The following is a 20,851-nucleotide window of genomic DNA, read 5'->3' as shown; positions in this document are numbered from 1 at the left end:
ACAGAGCACAAGAAGTTTACATCAACAATTTCCATGAAAAGGGGCATAGAAGTTTATAATGGGAAAAGTTGACTGCATATGGATGTAATTTAATATATATATATATAAAAACAACAACAATCTGTATATACCACACAATGGTAGTATCCCATGGCAGCACCTGCATTTACTGGATGGGGTGATTTTCACCAGTTAGCCTCTCACTCAGAGTTTCACACAATGGAAGTTCATACTGGAAATTAAAGCATAGAGTCAATGGCCAGGTTTGCAACCGACATGATTTTCTGTCTGTTAAAATTATGTGTTAACTCATAAAAAGAAAAATAAGAACTCGAGTTTCTATAGTGCCTTTCATGACCTCAGGCTGTCACAAAGCCAATGAAGTACTTTGCAGTGTTGTCATTATTATAATATAGGATGCAGTAGCCAATTTCACACAGCAATGTGATAATGACCAGATAATCTGTTGTGGTGACTTTAGTTTATTTAGAGATACAGCACTGAAACAGGCCCTTCGGCCCACTGAGTCTGTGCCAACCAACAACCACCCATTTATACTAATCCTACATTAATCCCATATTCCCTACCACATCCCCACCATTCTCCTACCACCTACCTACACCAATTTACCTATCAACCTGCAAGTCTTTGGCTGTGGGAGGAAACCGGAGCACCCGACGGAAACTCACGCGGTCACGGGAAGAACTTGCAAACTCCTCACAGGCAGTACCCAGAACTGAACCCGGGTCGCTGGAGCTGTGAGGCTGCGGTGCTAACCACTGCACCACTGTGCTGCCCATAGTTGTGGAATAAATATTTGACCGGGGAGAAATGCTTTGCTGTTCCTTGAAGTATTGCATGGGATCTTTTATATCCACCTGAGAGGGAAACAGAGCCTCAGTTTCACATCCCATCCCATTGACAGCACCCCCAACAGTGCAGCACTCCCTCATTACTGCCCTGGAGTGGCAACCTAGATGTTGAGCTCAAGTCTCTGTAGTGGGGGTTGAAACTACAACCTTCTGTCACAGAGGTGAGAGTGCTACCCACTGAACCACAACTGACAAATTTACTCTCAGTTTACAACTGCTCAAGCTTTAATGTCTGCCTCGTTGCATCCTCTTAAAAGCTCTGATTAGATTGCTGTAACATAACTCATTCTCGTGTCTCATCACTTTTAGTGTCACATGCTGTCAAATGATGTTTCAAGTGCTGTCATAACAATAGACTTAAAACATCAATAAAGTTAGAACGTATAACAGAAAGCCTTCGTAGTCTGTGCACCAAGATTGGGATGGAGGTGTGTGTTACAAATTTCAGAGTTCACTTTGGTATTCTCACAGGCACAGCAGTGCTGGTCACTACTGTTACGATAGTGTAATCTGAGGGTGCAGTTATAGGATTCTCTTGTGGTGTGGAATGGGTGTTGTGCCGTTCTCATGTCTGTTATTTCAATTTCCCAAAGACGGGCTGGAACATTTTATTTGAGATGAGGTCAGATATAAACCTTTGTCAGCTTTATTTTACAGACAGCAGCTGAACAGAAGGAATAACAGTCATAATCAAATCTTACCCTCAACTAACCATAGAACCATCCTCAAGAACAAGAATAATCATTAAAGCCTGTATTTTTTTAAGTCTATGTGAAATGACTTTGTTTTAAAACACAACAATCAAATATAATTCATCCCCAAATCTTTCCTGTGAAAACAAAATAAATCAAAAGTGCCAAAATATCACCAGGTAAAATCAGTAGTGTAGGTTGCTAAATCAAAATATGCTATTGCAGCTTTGATGCACATTTACTGCAAATTGACTTTGTTCTCATCAGTAACCCATCAGTGGGTATTGAAAAGCAACGCTGTTCGACAGATAGGTCAATGTACTGGCCTGAAGTATTGTTACACAGCAGCACATTGTTTGGGGGAAAAAACCACACTCACTTCCAAAATGATGAAGCATCAGTCAATTATCTTACCTTGTTTACTTGTTGAACATAAAGTAAGGTACAAGTCTACAGAAAACCTCAGGCACTGAGAGTATATCGTGTTCCTAATGTTTTTAAATCTGTTTTATAAAACACAGGCCAACGTATATAAATGAATGGCCCATTACAGTGAAGTTAGAACAACATTTGTTGACATTAAAAATCAGACAGCATTTTTACCTCCCCTCCTCAAATTTATTAAACAGGAAAACTCATCACTGAAAAGTAAATTTCCTGTGTTAAATTCGAATCTTCCTGACTTGCACATATTTCAAATGGTATGGAACTGTGCATTGAAGATAACAGGTTGTTCAGCCTTGCAGTACATCTTTAGTTAACAATTTTATTAAAAAGCAAATGCCACAATATATGTATTAAACAGATTAGTTAGGTACAGCACAAGACAGTGTTGCTACTGCTGGCAAGTGTAGAGCAGAGATATTTTGCAAGCTGAATACAACTCTACTGGTTAAAGTGTGGCCCTTTGCTTAGCTGCAACAGCTGATAATGATAAATGATGAGAGGGCAGAAAGGAGTAAGAGAATGAGGAAAGGGAGGAGCGACTGAAGGAGGGAGGAGAGGAGTGAGAAATTGAGGAAGAGGAGGAACGAGAGAATGAGGGAGAGGAAAGGTGAGTGAATGAGGGAGAGAAGGAGCAAGTGAGTGAGGGAGGGGAGAAGTGAGAGAATAACGGAGAGGAGCAGCAAGTGAGTGAATAAGGGAAGGAGTGAGTAAATGAGAGAGGGGAGTGAATGAGGAAAGAACATCTTCCAATAAAAGTTTAATTCAGGAAGCAAAATAAAAATGTTTGTATCCTCAGCTGATACTCCAGTAGTGTTGAATCCATAAGCACTGCGTGCACACTTACACACGTAACACTGGGAAAATAGTGCAGGAAGTGATATCTATCAGGAAGAAGCTCATCCTTGGTATATGAGCAAAATTCTGCTGATAATGACAATTCCATAATAAAATCAGACTGGACACCATAACAAAGATGCTTGAAACAGAAGGAGTCCAGAGACTGAGGTGCTCGAAAGATTTCATAAGCCTGGTACCAGAAAGAAGGCTGGCATACAGTATTTTAGTCTTGAGGCATTGTGTAGAGGCTTGTCTTGCAATGGATTCACACTGCCCATCTAAAATCTTTGTCATCTCACTCACCAGAGCGACACAAAACATTTAATTTTAATGCAACAAAAACAAGAAATGCTGGAATCACTCAGCAGGTCTGGCAGCATCTGTGGAAAGAGAAGCAGAGTTAACGTTTCGGGTCAGTGACCCTTCTTCGGAACTGACAAATATTAGAAAAGTCACAGATTATAAACAAGTGAGGTGGGGGTGGGGCAAGAGATAACAAAGGAGAAGGTGCAGATTGGACCAGGCCACATAGCTGACCAAAAGGTCACGGAGCAAAGGCAAACAATAAGTTAATGGTGTGTTGAAAGACAAAGCATTAGTACAGATTAGATTTACATTCCTTCTTACATTTTTTACAATCTTTTTTTGCATTTATTTCATTTCATCTTAGTTTGTTCAGTTTGCTTACCCACTGTTTTTTTCAGGCTGTTTTTCTTCAGGTTTGCACTTGCTGCTGTTCAATATTCAGTGTATTCACACCTAATCTGTACTAATGCTTTGTCTTTCAACACACCATTAACATATTGTTTGCCTTTGCTCCGTGACCTTTTGGTCAGCTATGTGGCCTGGTCCAATCTGCACCTTCTCCTTTGTTATCTCTTGCCCCACCCCCACCTCACTTGTTTATAATCTGTGACTTTTCTAATATTTGTCAGTTCCGAAGAAGGGTCACTGACCCGAAACGTTAACTCTGCTTCTCTTTCCACAGATGCTGCCAGACCTGCTGAGTGATTCCAGCATTTCTTGTTTTTGTTTCAGATTTCCAGCATCCGCAGTATTTTGCTTTTAATTTAATTTTAATGCACTTGCTATAAAAAATTGATTGCTATTGGTCCAGGAAATTGGTGGATTGGATTTTCCTCCATGATATCAGGTGGAATTGGGAGCAAAGTTGAGAAGTGAGGCCTATCACTGTGTTCCTACCCCATTATCTTTTCCCATTCCTACTCTCTGAACCCCTTCCAGCTCGATGTGTGCAATGGCCTAGTGGGGAGGAATAATAAGTTGTTGGTTGACTAGCATTGTGACCATTCAAGGTTTGTTAGATATTGTCTTCAGTAACTATTAGATTAGAGAGTTAGTGAAGCCAAATGCCTATCTTATTAAAAACACCTGGGTTAAAACTGCTCCATTTTAAAAGTGATTTAAGTGCAGTCCATTCCATACTTCCCACTCGATTTGCAATTGGGTGGCATCATGGTGTCTGTCTAACTTATGGACACATCGTGAAGTGCAGGCCTCTTCCTAATCTGTCTAGTGGTCTTTCCATGTTATGAATCCAGAAGGGAAAGTTGGTCTGTTTGTATCCAGTCCCATGGTGGTGCAGGAGCAAATGTGATAATGGGATCAATCCTTGACTTCATTTATACCTGTACAATAATATTCTGGTCAGCACAGCTCAGCTCTAGAATGGCTTTAACGCTCATTTTAAACTAATGGCTTGTGACTTGAGGCCTAGAACCCGGATCCATCCTTCCCAACCATTCCTGGACTTGGTAGAGTTGCCCTCCTGCTTTGGTTTTAAACATCCTGTATTGTTATTTCTACTTATGCTTTACTTCTGGTTACAGTTCTCTGCTACCTTTGATCCAGGAGAATCGAAAGGTGCGTCACTGCCTTTGATGGACCAGCAGGTGAAGCTAGTAGACAAACCAGAGGGGAGCAATGAGGAAGTTGCTGTCCTCTGCAACTTGTTAAATGTGTAAGTCTGGAATATACAAATAGGGTCACTAATGAAATGACTATAGTTTGTAACTGCTGCTCTGTGCTTGCTGTTTGAGAATCTGCTTAAGAAAATGAAATGACGTAGGGGTGGTTTCTCAGATGGGCTGCCTTCTAGTCCACTTTGCAGTTGCCCCTTAGGGCTCCATTTCTGTTGTTGATGCATTTTTCCCTTTATACTCAGTCTATGTATAAGAATTAACTTTATAACATAATATGGGAATCCTATATACATCGCAGACTGATGGAATCAAGGAAGCGTCACATTTAACATTTAAGCAATTGAATAATTTTATTTTTAGCAAATGGTGGCTGGGCTTTTAGGGAAGACAGTTGGATTTTTTAACTTTCCAGGCATGTTTACAGGGTAGATTTTATAAATTAATGCCCCCAGCAGAAAGCTTTGCTTGATAATTGCATTTATCAGAAACTCAGGCAGACGTGGCCAGGAGTGCTAGTTTGTAAAATTTACTCTAATCGCAGATCCAGTAGCCTTTCTGCTTCTATTAAGAAATCTTTAAATTTAGTTTAATATTATTTCATGGTCCTCTGCTCTCTCTGCCTGATTTCTTTGGTACATTTTGTCTCAATCTTTGAGCTGTTTCAGCATTTTCTCCCTTCCCTCCTGTTTCTTTTGGAGTTCCTTACACTCAGTTTGCCTTTGTTATTGTACTTTCAGCTCTTCTGCATTTGTTGTTCATTGCCTTTTCCTCCTGTAGAGCTCTTGAAAGATTCTGTTTTGTTTACCTTATGTTTCTTGTAAGATGCTGCAGTGAGACAGAGCCATCCAATTCATCATTGTATCTGTTTCTCTCTCTGATTTTCCTCTTTGTGTTACCCTTTCAAGGGAGGAAGCTGTCTGTGATGCCCCTCTCCATTGCTTTCTGAAGTTCCATCTAAACCTCCTTCTATTTTTACTCTTTCTGTTCTGCACCTGTTGATGCTTTTACGCTTTGTCATCTGAGTTTTTGTTAAGATCTCTCTATCTATCAACACCTAAGCAGGCTTCTGATCCCAAGTGATCTGTGAAGTACCGTCTGAGTTTGATACAATGCCAAAATGTCGGCTTCCTGTCATCTGCCTTAGTGGGAAGTGAAGGATTAAGCTCCATAGCACCAGCTTGTTATTATCTTGTTGTTTATAGTACTCTGCTGTCTGACTAAAATAGCAATCGCTTTTGGTAATTAATTTGTGCTTCTCCAAGTGGTCGATAGACCTCATTTCAATACATGTATCATTAGTGCATAACTTAGAATGCAAACACATCTCTGTTAACAATAGAAACAAAACAAACGCTGGATATCTGACAGAAAGTGCTGGAAGTCTACCAAGGGTCCTTTAGCATCTGTAAAGAGGAAGAAGATGCTTCCGACCCAACCCCGCAATTAGATTTTAACTCAACTTGCCAACCTCTGTGAAGTTCTTCACTTTGATGTCTTGTTGCCCTCTGTGCTCCCAGACGGTTTATATTGTAAGAGCGTTTTCACGTCCCATCTTTTATTTTCCAGCTCTTCCTGTTCTGCTGAAGTCTTGGAAAAGTTTTGTTGCTGCCAGTCAGCTTTCCAACGAATTAGCATGCAATATTCAGTTTTTTGATTGCATGTAAACACTGCATACTGTGCTGGAGAAAGGGGAAGGAATCTCTAAAGAATATGATTTTAAACAAAATGGAAACAAGCTCATTAAAAGAGCAACAAAAATTAATCATAATGCCAGCACTTAACAATTCACAGTGAAACTGTATAATTAAAAAGGTTTAAAATTCCCGGGGCTCTCAATGAGCTCCATTGTTCACTGCTCCCCTTAGGCCCAGTACAGATGGCCAATGGTCCTGAGGCAGGGTTACCCATGAAACATGAACCTGTCTTTCCCCTTTAGAGATGCTGTTAGATGTGCTGTATATTTCTGGCATTTTTCAGTTCTTGTTTATCTTTTGTATTAAATATTCATGCATGAAGTAGCCCAGTGGCGTCACCACTTTTCATTTGGTGTAAAGTCAACTTTAATTCAGCTTTTACCTCGCTCTCTGTCTCTCACTCTCATCTTGTTTTGTTTTGCTTTTGTTGCACAGGCTAAGAGCTAAATACCCAAGTTCTGATACACAGTCAAACAGCGGTCTGATCAGGAGTATTGTCACAGTGTTTCCTGATAAGCTTCTCTGGATCTGGCGTATCCCTGTAACAATTGTGACGGACATTTTTCCGGAGCCGGTTCAAACATTCCCACATGGTTGGTAATGGTTTAATGGAGTCCTTTATAGGCCCTAAAGGCCAAACATAAGAATGACAGGTTCTTACTAATGACATTTCTGGAGAAACTAGTTTTTCCAACCTGTTTACATTAAGCCATTCAGGTCCATTTATCGCTGCAGTTGAACACAGCAGAGATATGTATGTTTTCTTGTGAAATGCCAGTAAAATATAAAGCAATTTATATGTCGACTAAGAGGCTTGTTCCAACCATGTATGCAATTCCGTATTTTCACTCTGTAACTTAAGTGTTTAATTAAATACCATAGAAATAGGAACATACATTACAGAAGGAGGTCATTTGGCCCATTATGCCTGTGCTGGCTCATTGAAAGAGCTATCCCTTTAGTAGAAACAGTAGCACAGTGGCAATGTTAGTGGACTAGTAATCCAGAGGCTTGGAGTAATGCTTCAGAGATATGGGGGGAATTTGATGCTCCCCACCCCCAATAGTGGGTTTGGTGGCAGGGAGAGCATATAATCAGGTGGGTGGTAGTGGGAGGGACCATGCCACCTTCCTACCACCACCAAAATTAAGTCCAGGGCGGGAAGGCTGTGAACAGCCAATTGAGGTCCTCTTCCTGGCAATTAATGCCCAATTAAGGGCCTCACCCCGCCTCCGCCACCGCAATTAACCGTGCGACGGACAGCCCTATCACCGCACAGGAAGCATGGCTAGAAAAACTGTGTTGGCTGCTTGACGGCTCTCGGGGGGGGTGGGGGGGGTGGGTGGTTGTCCCTCGTTAAAAGGCACATAGTGCCTGAACGAGGGACCTGGCATCGGGAAAGGGGTCCCGCTGACAGCTACCCCGCCTGCCCTTGCTAACGAGCGCAATCCCACACACCCTTCCCCGCGACCCCCAACCCGTGGGACCCCTCCGTCCCTGACCTACGTGGCCTGAGCCCAGCTCCTGGTGCTCCACCATCAGCTGCCACCACCTGCGTGGTAGCACTGCTCAATTAAAGAGCTGGCAGCCTCTGATTGGCCAACAACTCTCAGAGGGCATGTCTTCTGGCACTGGGGTCTTTGATCCCTGGAAGGCACGCCACTGTCCACTTAACGTGCTTAATTGGCACTAGATTTGGTGGGGCTCCCACAGAAGAGGCAACGCGGGATTCTCGGCGTCACTTTTTCTAGACGCCGAGACCCCGTCGCCAGGATAAAATCCCGGCCATGATTTCAAATCCCACCACAGCAGCTGGGGGAATTTAAACTCAATTAATTAAATAAAACAGGAATGAAAAAACTGGTCTCAGTAATGGTGACCATGAAGCTGTTAAGCCACTGTAAAAGCCCACCTAACCCATTAATGTCCCCAAGGGAAGGTAATCTGCTGTCCTTACCCGGTCCGGCCCACAGGCAACTCCAGAGTCTCAGCATTGTGATTGACTCTCAACTGCCCTCTCAAATGGCCTAGAAAGCCATTCAGTTGTATCAAATTGCTACGGAAAAATCAATTAAGAATAAAACATGATGGACGACCCAGCTCAGTCGACCCTGCAAAGTCCTCCTCGCTAACATCTGGGGACATGGAAAAATTGGGAGAGCTGTCCCACAGACTAATAAAGCAACAGCCTGACATAGTCATAGTCACCGAATTCTGCCTTGTAGCCAATGTCCCAGACTCCTTCCTCACCATCCCTGGGTCCTGTCCCACTGGCAGGAAAGACCAACCAGAAGTGGCAGCACAGTGGTATACAGTCGGGAGGGAGTGGCCCTGGGAGTTCTCAGCATTGACTCCAAACGCATGAAGTCTCATGGCATCAGGTCAAATATGAGCAAAGAAACCTCCTGCTGATTACCACCTACCGCCCTCCCTCAGCTGATGAATCAGTACTTCTCCATGTTGAACACCACTTGGAAGCGGCACTGAGGGTAGCTAGGGCACAGAATGTACTCTGGGTCAGGGACTTCAATGTCCATCACCAAGAGTGGCTGAGTAACGGTGGCTGGGTAGTACCACTACTGACCAAGCTTACCCAGCCCTGAGGAACATATTTGCCAGATTTTTTTAAAATTCATTCATGGGATGTGGGCGTCAGTGGCTAGGCCCGCAATTGTTGCCCATCCCTAATTGCCCTTGAGAAGGTGGTGGTGAACTGCCTTCTTGAACCGCTGCAGTCCATTTGGGGTAGGTATACCCACAGTGCTGTTAGGAAGGGAGTTCCAGGATTTTGACCCAGCGACAATGAAGGAACAGCGATATAGTTCCAAGTAAGGATGGTGTGTGACTTGGAGGGGAACTTGCAGGTGGTGGTGTTCCCATGCATTTTTTTTTTTTAGAACATTACAGCGCAGTACATTTGCTGCCCTTGTCCTTCTAGTTGGTAGAGGTCACGGATTTGGAAGGTGCTGTCTAAGGAGGCTGGGTGCATTGCTGCAGTGCATCTTGTAGATGGTACACACTGCTGCCACTGTGCATCGGTGGTGGAGGGAGTGAATGTTTGCAGATGGTGTGCCTATCAAGCGGGCTGCTTTGTCCTGGTTGGTGTCGAGCTTCTTGAGTGTTGTTGGAGCTGCACCCATCCAGGCAAGTGGAGAGTATTCCATCACACTCCTGGCTTGTGCCTTGTAGATGGTGGACAGGCTTTGGGGAGTCAGGAGGTGAGTTACTCACCTCAGAATTCCTAGCCTCTGACCTACTCTTATAGCCACGGTATTTATATGGCTACTCCAGTTCAGTTTCTGGTCAATGGTAACCCCAGGATGTTGATAGTGGGGGATTCAGTGATGGTAATGCCATTGAATGTCAAGGGGAGATGGTTAGATTCTCTCTTGTTGGAGATGGTCATTGCCTGGCACTTGTGTGGCCTGAATGTTACTTGCCACATATCAGCCCAAGCCTGGATATTGTCCAGGTCTTGCTGCATTTCTATACGGACTGCTTCAGTACCTGAGGAGTCACGAATGGTGCTGAACATTGTGCAATCATCAACGAACATCCCCACTTCTGACCTTATGATTGGAGAAAGGTCATTGATGAAGCAGCTGAAGATGGTTGGGCCTAGGACACTACCCTGAGGTACTCCTGCAGTGATGTCCTGGAGCTCAGATGATTGACCTCCAACAACCACAACCATCTTCCTTTGTGCTAGGTATGACCCCAGCCAGCGGAGGGTCAAACCTACTTGACCTCGTCCTCACCAATCTACCTGGTGCAGATGCATTTGGAGAGACCACTGCACCTTCCTTGTGGAGACGCAGTCCCGTCTTCCCACTGAGGACACCCTCCATCGTGTTGGATGGCACTACCATTGTGCTAAATTAAATAGATTCAGATCTATTACAGCACAGGAACAGGCCCTTCTAATTCTAATAATGGCACATGTGCAGTTTGATCAGAAACTGTAAAGAAAATTTGGAACAAGAGATTTTCACAACCAAGGTTATGAGTTATGGAAGAATGAGACTGTTGTGTGGATGTGATCTATATCAAGTTATGATCCTGAGAAACAAAATCCAGATAGCACTGAAATATGGGCTTTTAAATTGTTGATAGATTAAGCTCAGTGTTTTTATTGATCCTGTAATTTGAGATTTCTATAGTTGGCACCTCAGCATAAAGGCCTGCTACCCGACCTGAACCCGGACTCGACGACATGTGCCAGCATTCGGGCTCTGGTCGGGCTGGGTCAGACACGCTCTATCATAGGTAAGTGGCTCCAATGTTAATTTAATTTTTGGATTAGAAAGGTGGTTTTGTCACAGTTATTTTAAGCTTGTGCAGATCAGCAACAAAGTGAAAAACGTAAGGTAAGCTAACCGATGGTCCGGTCAGGTCGGGCCGGGCGTGGGAAAAATGGAAAGACTCAGGCCAGGTCGGGCTCGGGTCGGATGTGGTTCTGTCGGGCTCGGGTCGGGTTTTTTTTTGCAGAGGCCTTTACCTCAGCAGACTAACAGGACTTCCCCTGAGGCAGCCTGTCCAGTGAATGAAAACACCTGTCACTGGTTGCTGTTGTGTCAGTAGTCAAAGAAATGCTTGCATTTCTGTCCCATCTTCCACAAACTCAGGACATTCAAAAGAGTGTTACAGCCAATGAAGTACTTTAGAAGTGTGATCACCGTCGTAATGTAGGAAACACAGCGGCCAATTTGTAGACTGCAAATTCCCACAAACAGAAATGAAATAAATGACCAGATCGTCTCTGCCATGCAATCTTTTACCTCCACCTATGAGAACAGATGATGTCTCAGTAACAGCTTATCCAAAAGACAGCACCCCCGGCAATGCAGCATTCCCTTAGTGCTCAGCGCTTATGCCCCAGCCTAGATTATGTGCTCACGTCGCTGGAGTGGAATTAAACCCATGACTTCTGAATCAGCGATGAAAGTGTTACCATTGAGCCACAGCTGACAAAGTCAAACACTTTGCAGCTGTAGTACCACTTTCATAGTAGTTGATACCATGTTACATGCCCCAGGTACTGCTGAGCTTTGGGTGCCAGTGTCCTGTATCGTATGGCACGAATGCCTGAGGCCTAATCGATCCCTAATGCGCAGGGTAGAATATTGCGGTCTGCAGGTGCGCTAAGCATGATGAGTCAGTGCATCAACTGTGCATGAGGCTCACAGAGGTCCCAGAAATGTATTCAAATTAGGGAAATGTCCCGTACTGTGGCTCAAGCCTCTGAAAGTGCTCCCGTCACTCAGTGTCTATTTGAAGTGGGAGCTTTGAGATAGATCTGCAACTGAAGTGTCAGCTGTATCTCAGTTGGTAACATGCTCACCTCTCAGGCCAAAGGTTGTGGATTCAAGTCCCACTCCAGGGGTTGAGCACAAAAGTCAAAGCTGACACATCAGTCCAGCACTGGAGCGTGCTGTCAGAGGTGCCGCCGTTCAGGTGAGACATTAAACTGAGGTGCCAGCTGCCCTCTTAGGTGGACGTAAAAGATCCCACAGCAATATTTTGAAGAAGAGCAGTGGAGATATCCCCCGTGTCCTGTCCAATATTTATCCTCAAACAACGTCACAAAAACAGATTAGCCGGTCATTATCACATTGCAGTTTGTGGGAGCTTGCTGTGTGCAAAATGACTGCTGCGTTTCCTGCATTACAACAGTGACTACACTTCAAAAATACTTCATTGGCTGTAAAGCACTTTTGGACATTCCAAGGTCATGAAATGTGCTATATAAATGCAAGTCTTTTTTTCTAAATTTCACTCTTACCCTCCCCACCCTTCAGTGAACCTCTCCTCTAAAAAGTACCACCCTTTGCTCCTGGCCCTGCTGTTGCAGAGTCTCCAAATGTTATTCTGTCAATACCCAACCCATTTTTGCCCCCTGCCCCTAAACCTGGGCACAGTTTTAAAGGTAGTTAACAACTCTTTATTAGCCTCTGTCATTGATAATCTGACCTGCAATCCTTGTCAGGCACCACAAAAATATTTTAATTAGCTAGCCTAGTGTTAAGTGGGGTTCAAGTTAATGTCCAAGGACCTGTCCTAGAGTTGCTAGCTCCATACGCTCCTCTACACAACTCAGATATTGAGCTCAGTTATTTCTGTGAGGAGTAAGTTGAGGAGTAGCTCTGCCTCCAACAGGCTAAAAAGTCAGATAGAAGGTCTTGCTGGGCAAGTTGCTGATGCAATTGATCATGGCTTTATATATTTTCCTACTTAATTTCCTTTTATGGACTAAAAACAGAAAATGCTGAAAATACTCAGCAGGTCAGGCAGCATCTGCAGAGAGTGAAACAGAATTAACATTTCAGCTTGAGGGTACTGCAAGTTTGCAGACGACACAAAGCTGGGGGCGGTATGTGAGCTGTGAGGAGGATGCAAAGAGGCTCCAATGTGATTTGGACAAGTTGGGTGAGTGGGCAAATGCATGGCAGATGCAGTATAATGTGAATAAATGTGAGATTATCCATTTTGGTTGTAAAAACAGAAAGGCAGATTATTATCTGAATGGTGATAGATTGGGAAAGGGGGAGGTGCAACAAGACCTGGGTGTCCTTGTATACCAGTTGCTGAAAGCAAGCATTCAGGTGCAGCAAACGGTTAGGAAGGCGAATGGTTTGTTGGCTTTCATTGCAAGGGGATTTGAGTACAAGAGCAAGGATGTCTTACTGCAGCTATACAGGGCCTTGGTGAGACCACATCTGGGATGTTGTGTGCAGTTTTGGTCTCCTTATCTGAGGAAGGATGTTCTTGCCATGGAGGGAGTGCAAAGAAGATTTACTAGGCTGATTCCTGGGATGGCAGGATTGACGTATGAGGAGAGATTGGGTCGACTAGGTCTATATTCACTGGAGTTTAGAAGAATGAGAGGGGATCTCACAGAAACCTATAGCATTCTAACAGGACTAGAAAGGATAGATGTAGGGAGGATGTTCCCAATGACTGGGGAGTCCAAAACCAGGGATCACATTTTCAGGATACGGGGTATGCCATTTAGAATTGAAATGAGGAGAAATTTCTTCACTCAGAGGGTGGTGAACCTGTGGAATTCTCTGCCACAGAAGGCAGTGGAGGCCAAGTCAGTAAATAGATTCAAGAAGGAGATAGATATATTTCTTAATGCCAAAGAAATCAAGGGAAATAGGAAGAAAGCAGGAACAGGGTACTGAATTAGACGATCAGCCATGATCTCTTTTGAATGGCAGAGCAGGCCAGAAGGGCCGAATGGCCTACTCCTGCTCCTATTTTCCATGTTTCTATGTTTTGATAACCTTTCATCAGTTAAAAATTTAGAGACATCACAAGTTTTCAGCAGGCAGGGGTAGGAGTCGTACTTCAACTATACAAAGCCCTGGTTAGATAACACCTGAAGTACTGTGAGCACTTCTGAACACCATACCTTAGGAAGGATATATTGACTTTGGAAGGAGTGCAGCACAGTTATACTAGAATGATACCTAGACACCAAATTACGAGGAGAGATTACACAAACTCAGGTTGTATTGCCTGGAATTTAGAAGGTAAAGGGGTGATTTGATCAAACCTTTCAGGATTTTAAGAAGAACAGATAGGGTAGATAGAGAGAAATTATTTACTCTGGTTGGGAAGTCTAGGACTGGGGCTTAGTTTAAAATGAGAGACAGACCATTCAAGAGTGAAATTAGGAAATACTTCTACATTGCAAAGGATGTAAAAATTTGGAACTCTCTTCTGCAAACGAAAGTTGATGCTAGATCAATTTTTAATTTTAAAACTGAGATTGATAGATTTTTGTTAACCAAAGTTATTAAGAGATCTGGAGCTAAATTACAGACCAGCTGTGATCTCATTGAATGGATGCAGATCAGGTTTGAATGGTTAAATAGCACACTCCTGTTCCTATGTTTCCGTTTTCCTAAGTACAGAGACAGGGAAAGGGAGGAGGGGAGAAAAGAGAAGATCTGTGATAGGGTGGAAGGCAGGAGAGATTAAATAACATAGAAAAAAGGAGCAGGAGTAGGCCATTTGGCCCTTCCACCAAAAGGGATGATGGAGCAAGGCAAAGACAAAGGTAATGGGACAATAAAAGAAACAAAAGATTGGTCTAGAGGAGCTGAAAATAACAAAAGCAGAATCATTACCAGCAACTGTTGTCTGAAAAAAAAACGGAAGCAGTGGTTATGAACTTAATGCTGAGTCCAGAAGGCTGTAAAGTGCCAAATCGAATAATAAGGACCTGAACAAAAAACAAAGAACAAAGAACAGTACAGCACAGGAACAGGCCATTCGGCCCTCCAAGCCTGCGCCAATCTTGATGCCTGCCAAAACTAACACCTTCTGCACTTCCGGGGCCCGTATCCCTCTATTCCCTTCTTATTCATATATTTGTCAAGATGTCTCTTAAACGTCGCTATCGTATCTGCTTCCACCACCTCCCCTGGCCGCAAGTTCCAGGCACTCACCACCCTCTGTGTAAAAAACTTGCCTCGCACATCCCCTCTAAACTTTGCCCCTCGCACCTTAAACCTATGTCCCCTAGTAACTGACTCTTCCACCCTGGGAAAAAGCTTCTGACTATCCACTCTGTCCATGCTGCTCATAACTTTGTAAACCTCTATCATGTCGCCCCTCCACCTCCGTCGTTCCACTGAAAACAATCCGAGTTTTTCCAACCTCTCCTCATAGCTAATGCCCTCCAGACCAGGCAACATTCTGGTAAAGCTCTTCTGTACCCTCTCCAAAGCCTCCACGTCCTTCTGGTAGTGTGGCGACCAGAATTGCACGCAATATTCTAAGTGTGGCCTAACTAAGGTTCTGTATAGCTGCAGCATGACTTGCCAATTTTTATACTCTATGCCCCGACCGATGAAGGCAAGCATGCCGTATGCCTTCTTGACTACCTTATCCACCTGCGTTGCCACTTTCAATGACCTGTGGACCTGTACGCCCAGATCTCTCTGCCTGTCAATACTCCTAAGGGTTCTGCCATTTACTGTATACCTCCCACCTGCATTTGACCTTCCAAAGTGCATTACCTCACATTTGTCCGGATTAAACTCCATCTGCCATTTCTCCGCCCAAGTCTCCAACCGATCTATATCCTGCTGTATCCTCTAACAATCCTCATCATTATCCGCAACTCCACCAACCTTTGTGTCGTGCACAAACTTACTAATAAGACCAGCTACAATTTCCTCCAAATCATTTATATATACTGCAAACAGCAAAGGTCCCAGCACTGATCCCTGCGGAACACCACTAGTTAAATCCCTCCATTCAGAAAAACACCCATCCACTGCTACCCTCTGTCTTCTATGACTGAGCCAGTTCTGTATCCATCTTGCCAGCTCACCTCTGATCCCGTGTGACTTCACCTTTTGTACCAGTCTGCCATGAGGGACCTTGTCAAAGGCTTTACTGAAGTCCACATAGACAACATCCACCGCCCTTCCTTCATCAATCATCTTCATCACTTCCTCAAAAAACTCAATCAAATTAGTAAGACACGACCTCCCCTTCACAAAACCATGCTGTCTCTCGCTAATAAGTTCGTTTGTTTCCAAATGGGAGTAAATCCTGTCCCGAATAATCCTCTCTAATAGTTTCCCTACCACTGACGCAAGGCTCACCGGCCTATAATTTCCTGGATTATCCTTGCCACCCTTCTTAAACAAAGGCACAACATTGGCTATTCTCCAGTCCTCTGGGACCTCACCTGTAGCCAATGAGGATGCAAAGATTTCTGTCAAGGCCCCAGCAATTTCTTCCCTTGCCTCCCTCAGTATTCTAGGGTAGATCCCATCAGGCCCTGGGGACCTATCTACCTTAATGCTTTGCAAGACACCCAATACCTCCTCCTTTTTGATAATGAGATGACTGAGACTATCTGCACTCCCTTCCCTAGGCTCATCATCCACCAAGTCCCTCTCTTTGGTGAATACTGATGCAAAGTACTCATTTAGCACCTCACCCATTTCCTCTGGCTCCACACATAGATTCCCATCTCTGTCCTTGAGTGGGCCAACCCTTTCCCTGGTTACCCTCTTGCTCTTTATATATGTATAAAAAGCCTTGGGATTTTCCTTAACCCTTGAGCTTCCATTGAGCTTCATTTGAATAGTGCTTAAGGCCAAGGACAGAGAGGTCAGAGTCGTAGTGGGGCAGTGAATGGAAATGATAAGCGGCCAGTGCTTGCAGACTGAACAGAGGTGTTTCTCAGATTTATCACCCAATCTGCGTTTGGTCTCCCCAGTGTAGATGAGACCGCACTGTGAGCAGCTAAATTGAAAGAAGTACAAGTAAGTTGCTTTTTCGTCTGGAAGGGGCATTTGGGGTCCTTGATGGTGGGAAGGGAGCAGTGTTCCCTGTACAATTTCATTGTTGAGCACGGCCATTTTTTTCAATGCCAATACCTTTAAAAGTGAACGTGCACGCACAATATTTCACATGGAACACAGCCTGCGTGGTACTTTCCAGATTGATGCAGAGCCATGGACATGGGCAGCTTAATGGGAACATTGGAAGGGAGGAGGTAAAAGGGCAGACGTCTCCAGCACCTGCTTAGAGAAGCCTGGACCTGTCTGGAGAGACATGAAGGCAGCTCGTGTGATATAACGCGGAGTATTAAAGAAAGAGTCTTCATTAAAACTGAGCAAAAGCAAAGTAAAATGGTTTAATTCTGATACTACATAACTGTTAGAAACAGAATGCATGACAGAAGGCAGTGATTTGTCATCTGAATTTCTCCCATGAGACACTATTTGTATCCCCGGACGGGTAGGCATGAGAGTGCCAGCCACTGGCAGCAGTATCGCTGTGGAATGGACGGCGGGAGCGGGTAAGTACTTAATTCATTTATTTTAATAAATTAACATATTTAAATTTTGCTTCCGTTGCCGAGGTCAGGGGGTGCCGCCACAAGGCTCGCCACAACCAGCAATATCAGGCCGGGCCTTCCCGGCATCGAGGCCCACTGGCAGGCTTCACATTTTCTTCACCCCACCCACCCTCGCCACGACCCCTAACGTTGGGAGGGGGGTGCTGTAAAATCTGGCCCTTGGACTCAAGGCTATTCTCTCACATTTCTTGTTTGGTCCCAGGCTAATAATTCTAAGGACTAACAGTCAGTAGAGACAGTTCTTATCTTGTGGCAACTGGACAACTTGCTCGTGAGGCTGTATTTACTGCTGTCTTAGCAATTTCACATTTTGTTAATTGTATTAAGGGCGGAACGCTTTTCTAACCTAACAGTTTTATAAAACTTGACAGTTTTTAGGTCTATGATGCCAAACATGCTTGATTAATACAGAAAGGTGATTATATAAAGATAATGAACGTCATCTATTAAAAATACTTGTGCTACAATGAATCAAGATACATGCAGGGTGTGAAGCCGTCCTTTAAAGATTGTCAGGCAGTGGGCAAAAACCAAACAATCTGTGTTTATTGTATTTGCATTGGCTGTCACTGCCCACCTTAAGTGACTAGCAGAGCTCAAAGGTGAATTATGGAGGAGTGCTCCATACAAAAAGCCATTGTGGGAACATAGGAATTGTTAAACAAAATAAGACCAAGGTCCACTTAGTTCACCTTCTACCACTTGGTGTCACATGATACATCGTTCATGGAGTTGTTATCTAATTGATAACATTGTTTAAATAAAGGAAGAATTGCTCAATACCACACCGGTCTGACATTAACTGTTGTGTAGTTTCAGGATTATAAAGGATAATTTCATGAATTTATGCTCCTAGGAATTTTGCTGCTAGGGACACATGTTGAGAAATTGAGGCAAGTGACCAAATTCCCAATGTATACCCTTGGCAGTGACAACTCATACCTAGGGTATAATATTGTTCGGTATGGGTATTAAGGAATATGGGTCAAAGATAGGCAAATTGGGTTGAGTTGAAGATCAGCAATGATCTAACTGAATAGCAGAACAGGCTCAAAGGGCTGAATGGCCTACACATACTTCTAATGTTCCTATGCCGTGAAAATTCATAAAAGTTACCCCTTTAATTTGTAAGACTATAATGTTCATACAGTTACTGTTTTGTGTGTTTGCTTTTATCATCAACAATAAAGACAGCCTACTGAACTGAATACAAATATCTGTCAATATTTCTGTTCATTGGCTAGATTTTCTACCTACATTTGTTGTTTTCAGGCCCGTTAGAGTGATGAAGAGGGCCTTTTCACAAAGGTACAGAAAAGGTTAAGGACAATTTCTAATTGAGGTTTTCAAAATTACAAAAGGTTTTAAGAGGGTAACAAAGTGAAGGATTGATTCTGTTGGTTGGCAGATCTGTAGCAATGGGGCATAAATTCAGGATTATTACTCAAAGAGTACAGGCACACATCAGAGAATTGTGAACTCATTAATATCTGATGTGTACACAGAGGGATAGATCTTGAGGGTGCAAGATGGTGTTAAACCCGATTTTTATTTCCACAGATTTCATCTCACATTATCGCACAAAGTCAAGATTGACCAGAGAGTGTGCAAGATACCTCACCAGAGGCGAGGGCTCAGAAAATCTACTTTTATAATTCAATTTAATAGGGAATTGAATAATTTGTTGTAAAGAGCAAATTTAAATGGCATGCAGGGCAAGGTCAAGAACATGCCATTAGATTAATTGGCTCCAGTTGAAGAGCTAACATTGACATGGACCTAATGGGCAAAATAGCCTCATATGGTTCCAAACTATTTAGTCCTCTTAAGAATTGTCCTTTTTCTCAATATCTGTAGCTCAAATTCTATATGGACACACATCACATGAAGTCAGATTGTGCCCACCACCTACCAAATTAGAACAAGTTAAAAATAACAGTACAAAAGCATTTTTGCACAAATTCCATTGCAGCTACACCAGCACTGCAAGAAGTTGTATGATGAGAATATTGTCAAAAAAACAGTAACAGGAACCGTTGGACAATGCTGACATATTTGTCAAATCCTGCTCTCTAATCTTTCCAGCTGGCTGCACTGTCGAGGAACTTATTCACATGATCTTGTGTGACACACAGCAAAATTCTGAAACCAGGAATGATTATGTTTTAAAGCTGTGTGACGCGGAAGAGATTTTGCAGAAGTAAGTTGTTTGTGCACTGCTTGTTTGTTGCTGCCGTAATAAATTAAAATGTATTTACTTGAAAACTTCACATGAACGATAGTAGAAATCTGGAATTCTCTGCCATCACCCACCCCGTGCCCCCCACATTCCTCAAAGAGCTGTGGATGCTGGGAGACAATGGGCACTTTCAAGACTGAGATCAATAGATTTTTATTAGGTAGGGGTATCATGGGATATGGAGCAAAGGTGATGAAATAGAGTTGAGGTACACAGATCATCCATGATCGAATTGAATGTCGTGAGGGGTTGAATGACCTGCTTCTGTTCCTATGTTCCTAAATTGCTTTCAATTTTAAAGGGTAAATAATTACTGTTACGAACAACAAATGGTTGCATCTTATTAACCAGAGAATTTGTGCAGGTAGCTAGGTACACCTGCTTGGTGAGTTTGGACTGCACACTGAGCAAAACAGAACCTGTATCTTCATCCTTCACCCTTTGATGTAGTCAAAGAGCATCCTAAAGAAACTTGAAACTACTCATTCCAAGGGCAACTAACATGTCATTTTCCAGCTAAACAAACTCCTAATCAAGTTACTAGTAAAGCCAAATGGAAAGTGGTTCTGTCCAAATTGAGATGAAGCTTAAACATCCCACTGAATTTCCCTGGGCTCAAAAACATCTCTTTTCTAATTGTTTTCCTTCAACACAAGGGATGTCACCTGATGAGTAATGTTAATTTATATTCAGAAAAAATGAACTGATATGTAGCAGATTGGTTTGTGTATAGGGTCTGATCACTTTAGTGGAACAATGGTCACAGGAGGAGTTATCAGGTTTATTGCTTTCACTCCTCCCTAGTGGGTTAATACTGACTTCAGTTTATTGCAAGTTATTTAATTTTGTGCTTTTGGCAAATGTAACATTCCAGAGCCTTTTTGCTAATTCATTCTGGGGATGTGGGCACCATGGCAAGGCTGGCATTTATTGCCCATTCCTAGTTGCCCTGTGAAGGTGGTGATCCAGCTGAATGGTCTGCTCAAACACTTCAGAGGCCATTTAAGACTCACTCATGTTAATGTGGGACTAGAGTCACATACCGGCCGGACTGGGTAAGGACAGCAGGTTTACTTCCCTTAAAGAACATTAGTGAACTAGTTGAGTTGGTAATTGTGCTGTCTGATTCCTTACCTACTGGTTCTTGTGCAAGAAGGTGGTGCTTAGCAATAATGACAGCTGTTCCAGCATTTTGATGTCACGTACAACATGCTGCAAAGCAAAATTACCCCATAA

General features: G+C 43.2%; 1 protein-coding gene across 2 annotated transcripts in view; it reads left to right on the top strand.

Moving 5' to 3' along the window:
- Nucleotides 1-20,851, top strand: part of LOC137384681 (phosphatidylinositol 3-kinase C2 domain-containing subunit gamma-like) — a 202,914-nt gene that overhangs the window by 20,619 nt on the left and 161,444 nt on the right. For both annotated transcript variants that reach the window (XM_068058945.1, XM_068058946.1), the window contains exons 3-5: nucleotides 4,699-4,829; nucleotides 6,921-7,078; nucleotides 19,462-19,576. In XM_068058945.1, the coding sequence (XP_067915046.1) occupies nucleotides 4,699-4,829; nucleotides 6,921-7,078; nucleotides 19,462-19,576 (404 nt within the window). The remainder of the gene's footprint in view (nucleotides 1-4,698; nucleotides 4,830-6,920; nucleotides 7,079-19,461; nucleotides 19,577-20,851) is intronic.

Source organism: Heterodontus francisci, chromosome 27, assembly GCF_036365525.1.
Source record: "Heterodontus francisci isolate sHetFra1 chromosome 27, sHetFra1.hap1, whole genome shotgun sequence".
NCBI lineage: Eukaryota > Metazoa > Chordata > Chondrichthyes > Heterodontiformes > Heterodontidae > Heterodontus > Heterodontus francisci.
This window is presented reverse-complemented; position numbering and strand designations above follow the sequence as displayed.